Source organism: Sinocyclocheilus grahami, unplaced genomic scaffold, assembly GCF_001515645.1.
Source record: "Sinocyclocheilus grahami isolate Dianchi unplaced genomic scaffold, SAMN03320097.WGS_v1.1 scaffold132.1, whole genome shotgun sequence".
Lineage (NCBI taxonomy): Eukaryota > Metazoa > Chordata > Actinopteri > Cypriniformes > Cyprinidae > Sinocyclocheilus > Sinocyclocheilus grahami.
The window spans coordinates 503,451-512,154 of NW_015505311.1; the positions used below are offsets into that span (position 1 = coordinate 503,451).

The window sequence follows — 8,704 nt, forward strand, 5'->3', positions numbered from 1 at the left end:
CCAGCTCCATATACAGGGGCGCACAAAAACAGAGCTTGGCCTCACGTGCTCCCCCGTGTCGAGACCGAGCAGGCTCTGGTCATGGAGCAAGAAGTAGTTACTCTTCTGAGGAAGGAGGCCATCGAGGTGGTCCCTCCTCATGTGAGGCAGTCCGGGTTCTACAGCCGGTACTTCATAGTTCCGAAGAAGGATGGGGGGTTGCGTCCGATTTTAAATCTACGTCAGTTGAACCGCTCAGTCATGCGACTGAAGTTCAGGATGCTTACTATCAAGCAGGTCGTGTCTCAGATCAGGTCCGAGGACTGGTTTGTCACGATCGATCTAAAGGATGCATACTTCCATGTATCCATCCTTCCCACTCACAGGGAGTTCCTGAGGTTTGCTTTCGGGGGCAAAGTGTACCAATATCGTGTTCTTCCTTTCGGCCTTGCACTCTCACCCCACACTTTCACAAAGTGTGAGTATGCAGCCCTGGCTCTGTTGCGACTCCAGGGCATCCACATACTAAACTATATCGTGTCTCAGATCAGGTCCGAGGACTGGTTTGTCACGATCGATCTAAAGGACGCATACTTCCATGTGTCCATCCTTCCCAGTCACAGGGAGTTCCTGAGGTTTGCTTTCGGGGGCAAAGCGTACCAATATCGTGTCTTCTTTTCGGCACGTGCACTCTCACCCCGCACTTTCACAAAGTGTGTGGATGCAGTCCTGACTCCGTTGCGACTCCAGGGCATCCGCATACTAAACTATATCGATGATTGGTTGATCTTAGCTCAGTCAGAGCAGATGGTAATTCGACATCGAGATGTCATTCTCGCCCACATGAGAGAGCTAAGATTAAGACTAAACGCCAAGAAAAGTGTGCTTTCTCCATTACAGAGGACCGCTTATCTAGGCGTGGTGTGGGATTCAACCACAATGCAGGCATGTATGTCCCCTGCTCGTATCGAGTCGATCCTCACCGCAGTCGCGAGAGTCAGAGAAGGCCGGTCACTCACTGACAAGCAGTTTCAGAGACTGCTGGGTCTGATGGCAGCTGCGTCCAACGTCATACCTATTGGCGTGCTGTACATGAGGCCCCTACAGTGGTGGCTCAAGACCAAGGGGTTCTCCCCGAGGGGAAACCCGCTTCGCATGTTCAAGGTCACGCGGCGATGCCTACGTGCCTTGGACATGTGGAGGAAACCTTGGTTCTTGGCACAGGGCCCGGTGCTGGGAGCTCCTTGTCGCCGCATAACGTTAGCGACGGATGCGTCCCTCACCGGTTGGGGAGCGGTCATGAGTGGCCACCCTGCCCGTGGTCTATGGAGTGGTCGCCATCTCACGTGGCACATCAACTACCTGGAGATGCTGGCCCGTGCTACATGCACTAAGATACTTCCTCCCAGACCTGAGAGGTCACCATGTGTTGGTGCGTACCGACAACACAGCGGTGGTCTCTTACATCAACCTCCAGGGAGGTCTGCACTCACGCCGTTTGTACAAGCTAGCGTACCAGATCCTTGTGTGGTCCCTGGGACCATTATCCGCTCTCGCTGAGAGCAGTTTACATCCCTGGGTATCTCAATTTGGAAGCAGACATCCTGTCGAGGCAGGGGCCGAGGCCCGGGGAATGGATGCTTCACCCCATTGTGGGAGATTCCCGTCAGGAGAGATCTCCTCTCACAGGCGGAGGGTATGATCATCCACCCCCGCCCAGAGCTGTGGAAATTGAGGGTGTGGCCCCTGAGGAGGCACAACTCATAGCTTCCGGTCTCTCAACCGAGGTTGTTGAGACCATCCTCCAATCCAGAGCTCCCTCCACGTGGAAACTGTACGCATTGAAGTGGAAACTTTTCACTTTTTGGTGCGGAGACCGCCAGCTAGACCCAGTTAACTGCCCGCTTGGTACAGTGCTGGAGTTCTTGCAGTCGGTGGATAGTGGATGCCATCTCCAGCTGTTATGAGTCCTCTGATCTCCCTTCGCCGTTAGGGGTCAAGGCTCACTCAACTCGTAGTGTGGCAGCCTCTAAGGCTTTTTTAGCGGGTGTTCCTATGCAGGACATCTGCAACGCGGCGGGTTGGTCCACGCCCCTTACCTTTGTTAGGTTTTATGGTCTAGATTTGCGAGCCACTCCTGGCTCTTCTGCCCTCTTGCCCTAGCTGTGCAATCTTTCACCCTAGGCAGAGACTTAGAAGTCTGGCGGTGTGGGCATTCTCGTTCCCCTAGTGTTTCTGACGCAGCTCGAGTTCCTGAAGAGGAACGTCTCAGGTTCTGTATGTAACCCTAGTTCCTCGAGGGAACGAGACGCTGCGTCTCAGTGCCATACTTCCGGCGTCCCTGCCAGCGCTTGCTTCATTCCTAGGAGCTGACACTGGTCTCACCGCACGTGCTTTTATAGCTTCCTGGTCATTACGTCACCCGCCGTGACGTCTCGCCCATCTATTGGTCTGATTACACACGAGGTTCAGAGCCCGTCATGCTGAAGGGCGTTCCCCTAGTGTTTCCGATGCAGCGTCTCGTTCCCTCGAGGAACTAGGGTTACATACGTAACCTGAGACGTTTTTCTAGTAACCATTTTTGAAAGGCTATACACTGTACACTGTTTATTTTATTATTACATTTCGTGGCATGTTTGATCTCAGTGTCAGTAGCAAAAATGGCACTAGAATTGTTTTAGTTAATAACTCTGATTCAGAGTTAACAATGTGAACTATCAGCATTAATCATCCAGCCTACAATGTTCACAGAAGTCTCTGTGTGGCGTGTATATATGTATATATATATATGTTTATTTTTGGTAAAAATACACTACCTTTCAAAAGTTTAGGGTCAGTAAGATGCAAGTCTGCATTAATGTAACTGTTAATATATTTAACTGCATTTAAATTATTTTTCTATTTTAATTTTATATTATACATTTTATTAAATATTTATAATAATATTTATTGGATGCTTGCAGAATGAAAGAATTAATTTACTGGCCCCACACTTTTAAACAGTATTGTATGTATTGATGCTTATTCATATTCTTTGTTCCATTGGTGCATATGAGTGAAAATAATAAAAATCATGCTTTCTTGTGTTTGTTTAATTTAGTCTTTTTGTGTTTCAGCCCGGCATTTCTCATTTTATTCATTCATTGACCTACTGGCAGGATATTGATTTTGTCATTGTGTAATTGTGCTGAAAATTGGCAATTACACAGCACAACTCAAAACACTTTTTAATGACTACACTCTTTAAAATAAAGGTGCTTCAAAAGGTCCTTCAAGCGATGCCATAGAAGAACCATTTTTGGTTCCACAAAGAACCATTCAGTCAAATGTTCTTTAAAAAACCATCTCTTTCTTGCGTTTTTCTAATCTGAAGAACCTTATTTCACCACAAAGAACCTTTTGGGAAACAGAAAGGTTCTTCAGATGTTAAAGGTTCTTTATGGAACCATTTAGACAAAAAGGTTCTTCTATGGCATCGTGAAGCACCTTTATTTTTAAGAGTGTATGTATGTAGTGGGTTTCCAGTGGCCGGTATTCTTGCCATTTTGTTTGCAAGCATCTGCTTCACTTCAGCGTCTTCCTCAATGCTCCATTCCTGTGTTGTTGTCATTCTTAGAGCCGTCATTCGGCCACAATCATTTCTCTCATGGCTCCATTCAGCATTATCCAGAAAAAAAGCCCTCTGGTCTATTTCCTTGAACCTCACTATCAGTGATTTTCTTCAAGCATACAGTAAGTGGAGGTTCAGCAGCCCCTCCAGCACAGCTCCCCTCTCCTCCCAAAGGCCAGGAAGTTGCATTTTAATTGAAGATTAACATAAAGCCATAAATCATAGGCAAACTTCTGTAGAGGCACTAAGATAAGTATTAATGCACAGTGAGCCAAAGCAGCAAAATGGGAGTGAACATGGGTAAAGAGAAATAAGGAGATGGCATTTAAATTTTGATTAGATCTCCCACTAATTTACTGTCTATCTTTAGGAAGGGAATCTAATTTGACAGGGCCGTGTTTAAATCCCTGATGTATTTCTATTGTGGTGGTCTATATGAAAGGGGAGGTAAAATAGCTTTACTTTACTTTAATGTTGTATGATCTGTTTTACTTGTTGCTGTGTGGTATTAACCACTACTGTAATTCAATAATAATTGTTAAAATCTCCTCTTCGGCAGGGTATGATGTACCTAGAGGAGAGGCGGCTGGTGCACAGGGACCTCGCGGCCCGTAACGTCCTAGTAAAATCTCCAAACCACATCAAGATCACTGATTTTGGACTTGCTCGACTGCTGGAAACCGATGAAAAAGAGTACAGTGCGGATGGAGGCAAGGTCAGTGTTTGAAACTTGATCCATATTTTTCTAATTAAATTCGTAACATCAAAATGCACTAAGGTAAAAGCATATCAAACCTGAAGATGATTTATGGAAAAATCAGCAGTATTAATTTTTGTTAGCTAGCAGTTTTTCTTTGTAAAGAACTTTCTTAAATCCCTTGGAGTGAAAGTTTGACGGTTCTCATTGGGACTCTGTTAATGTTTCATTTCATACCTTCCCCAAATCAATTAAAGTATTGAGTATCTGAATTGTCATGTTCCGCTGATATGGAAATGCTCTTTGCATAACCAATTTGTAATGTTCTACTCTAGATGCCTATCAAGTGGATGGCTCTGGAGTGCATTCATTACAGGAAGTTCACACATCAGAGTGATGTATGGAGTTATGGTGAGCTATACACAGTGAAGCAAATTTTGTTTTACTGCTTCTTTTTTCTGATTAAATTACTAAAAAATTATAATATTTATATTCTTATAATTTTATAATATTATTTGTATTATTATTTTATATAATAGTGTTAGTTTGATTAATTTATTAATTTTATTATTTATTAGTATAAATAATTTATTTGTATATTTGTTATAATATATATTATATTAATTATTATTTTGATTATTTTATTTTTTATATTAATTTCTTTCTCAAAGGGCACTCTAAAGAGTAAATGCAAATTAGTACAGGATTTAGCAGTGTAAAACTGCAAAAAGTGGCATTTATAGTTCCCATTACTTATTGTAAACCAAAGTATCCTGTTTTCTATAAGATAACGAAAGTTAAACTTAGGTGAAGACAACACATACTCTGTAGGTTTCACATCCTCTACTATAGTTTCATTACCATCATGCTAGCTAACAGTGAGCTTTGGAGATGGAATATGAGTTTCACATTCATTCAGGGGTGACTATCTGGGAGCTGATGACATTTGGAGGAAAGCCCTATGATGGGATTCCCACACGTGAGATTCCAGACATCTTGGAGAAGGGCGAACGTTTGCCCCAGCCGCCCATCTGCACCATAGACGTCTACATGGTGATGGTGAAATGTGAGTCATATTCTGAGATTTTCTAATCTGTTCATAGTGTATGCTTTAATCTTTATTGACCAATGATCGAGGAAGTGTTTCAGTAACCTGTTGTTATTTTATTAACTCCATTTGGTGGCAGAGAAATTACATACTTCACCTTTAATACAATTATGCTTTGCACTTTTGCCATCATTTAAAATGTATAAAGGGATAGCTAAATCATAACTGGTATACAGGTGCATCTCAATAAAGTTGGTCTTATGAAGTATTCTAATTTGTTGAGATAGTGAGTTGGTGGGTTTTTGTTAAATGTGAGCCAAAATTATCACAATTAAAAGAACCAAAGACTTAAACTACTTCAGTCTGTGTGCATTGAATTTATTTAATACATGAGTTTCACAATTTGAGTTGACTTACTGAAATAAATGAACTTTTCCATGACATTCTAATTTATTGAGATGCACCTGTATTTGTCTTGAGTACATAAGCTCTCTTTATGCGCTCACTTTCTATTTGTCTTGGCACAGTCAGTTCCACAATGAAGTGACAAGTGATGAAGATTAAATCTGTTTGTCGTAATCAGATTTGTCCGGAAGCCACATTGATTCAACATAACAATTATAACACCTCAGAGAGTGGGATATTCTTGCATGAAATCCAGTTTTATTGCTTTTCATTTGTGCAATATGTGATTGGAGGGGAAATTAAATTAAATTAATAATTGGGATCAAGAAAATGCCAAACTCAATATATCTAAAAATATAAAATTAATATATAAATATAGAGAATTTATTTGTTTTATGAAAATGTCAACACAGTAAAACCACACTGACATATATTCAGGTAGATTAGACCTGAAAAGTTGAATTTTGTTGTATATCTCTGACACATTGTTGGCCTCTTCACCTCCAGGCTGGATGATTGATGCTGATAGTCGGCCTCGATTCAAAGAACTCGCAGCAGAGTTCAGCCACATGGCTCGAGACCCTCAGAGATACCTCGTCATACAGGTGGGGATTGCTAACTTCTCTCTGTTTGAAATGGCCATTTGAAATGTTCCTGAAGCTCAGTAGATAATACTTTATGTTGTCATCTCAGGGCGATGATCGCATGAAGCTGCCCAGCCCCAACCACAGTAAGTTCTTCCTGAGTCTTCTAGATGAAGAGGAGCTGGATGACCTGATGGACGCTGAGGAGTACTTGGTTCCTCATTCCTTAAATGCTCCTCCCATTTCCCATATGCCCCACCCACATGTAGATTCAAATCAAGTAAGCACCACGGTATACGTGGGACCAAAATTTGTCAATTCAAACAATAAATTATATACACACATCTATATATATATATATATATATATATGTATGTATGTATGTATGTATATGTGTGTATATTTTTTTTATTTTATTTTCCCAGCTTCCTGCCTTTTTCTTATGACATCTTGTGTTGCTGTCCCTAGTACATTTATGGACATAATTACATAAAACATTTAAATTCTTCTTTAACATAAACATTGTTTCCAGGTTTTACAAATTTTCAGTTCCCGATTATCAGTGTGGTCTCAGACTTTTGGACCATAGTGTATTTGTTTATTATTCCTTTTATTTGTTTTTATTTGTGTATTTATTAATTCATACTGTTGATGAATGCTTTATATGTACACTACTGTTCAAAAGTTTGAGGCTGATACATTTTTTTTATGTTTTGTAAGAAGTCTCTTATGCTCATCGATGCTACATTTATTTGAACAAAAATACAGTAAAAAACAATAATATTGTGAAATACTATTACAATAAAGTAGTGTAGTATATATTGTAGCATATTAAAATGCAATACAATATTAAATAATATAAAATATTATATTATATAATAATTTATTATAAATAACTGCTTTCTAATTAAATAACTATTTTCATATATCTATTTTCATCTTAAAATGTAATTTATTCCTGTGATGGCAAAGCTGAATTTTCAGCATCATTACTCCAGTCTTCAGTGTCACATGATCCTTCAGAAATCATTCTGATATGCTCCACAAGAAACATTTCTTATCAATGTTGGAATCAGTTGTGCTGCTTAATATTTTCGTGGAAACTTTGATATATTCAGGATTCCTTGATGAATAGAAAGTTAAAAAGATCAGCATTTGTTTAAAATAGAAATCTTTTTGCAACAATATAAAAGTCTTTACTGTCACTTTTGATCAATTTAATGTGTCATTGCTGAATAAAAGTATCAATTTCTTCCAAAGTAAAAAATTAACTGAACCCCAAACTTTTGAACAGTAGTGTATGTTTAGCTCCATCGGCGTCAGAACCACTGTATCTGGGTGGGACAAGACCCACCCAATTTTTAAGACCAATGATATTGAACCCACTCACTTTTTCCGTCTCTACTTTAGCACATATGTCTGTTCACTTTTCAGAGCTCCGCCACTCAAATTTATTCCACCTGAGGAATGCCCTAATAAATTAAACACCATTCCGCGTTTCAGCTACAGCCTTCCATGCTGCTGCTTTCTCAAATCCATAACCATTTTGGGCTATAAAAGCAACTGTTTAATTAAAAAGCACCAGAATACAGGAAATAGCATTTACTCCAGTCAAAATTTTCTGGGGGAGGACCCATCCACATTTGTATTTATTTATTTGTTTGCTTCCGATGCCCATGTTTAGCTCTGTAATTTGCTGACTATCATGTATGTTCAGTTGAAAACATTGAGTCACATTGGCACCGAACAATATATGGAGCAGTGCTGCTGCACCGTGCTTTCATTATTACTGTTTGAATAGACTCTCCATTGCCAAGTTGGTCACAGCCTTTCATTTTTCCTGAGTACGGAAAAGAACAGGCAAAATTACACCAACTTCCTGTCTCACACAGTCATTAAACTTTACCACTTTAAACTTGAGGATTACTATGTAGTGTAGAAAGTGTAATTGTTTTTCCCAAGTGCCCAATCCAAAATACTGAATATATAGTCAATACAGTGGGGTCCAAAACTCTAAAATCACACTGAAAATTAAGAAGAGCAAAGAAACGTTATGATGTTTTCACTAGTTGTCTCACACCTACTAGATATATATATATATACACAGTGGGGGAAAAAAAAGTATTTAGTCAGCCACCAATTGTGCAAGTTCTCCCACTTAAAAAGATGAGAGAGGCCTGTAATTTTCATCATAGGTATACCTCAACTATGAGAGACAAAATGAGAAGAAAAAAATCCAGAAAATCACATTGTAGGATTTTTAAAGAATTTATTTGCAAATTATGGTGGAAAATAAGTATTTGGTCAATAACAAAATTTCATCTCAATACTTTGTTATATACCCTTTGTTGGCAATGACAGAGGTCTTCTGTAAGTTTTCT

General features: G+C 39.8%; 1 protein-coding gene across 1 annotated transcript in view; it reads left to right on the forward strand.

Annotated features, from left to right (window-relative positions):
• The window catches only part of LOC107590690 (receptor tyrosine-protein kinase erbB-4-like), a 48,835-nt gene that overhangs the window by 38,075 nt on the left and 2,056 nt on the right, over nt 1-8,704 (forward strand). Inside the window, exons 4-8 of the mRNA XM_016279590.1 lie at nt 4,149-4,304; nt 4,622-4,697; nt 5,206-5,352; nt 6,247-6,344; nt 6,433-6,603. Of these exons, the coding sequence (XP_016135076.1) occupies nt 4,149-4,304; nt 4,622-4,697; nt 5,206-5,352; nt 6,247-6,344; nt 6,433-6,603 (648 nt within the window). The remainder of the gene's footprint in view (nt 1-4,148; nt 4,305-4,621; nt 4,698-5,205; nt 5,353-6,246; nt 6,345-6,432; nt 6,604-8,704) is intronic.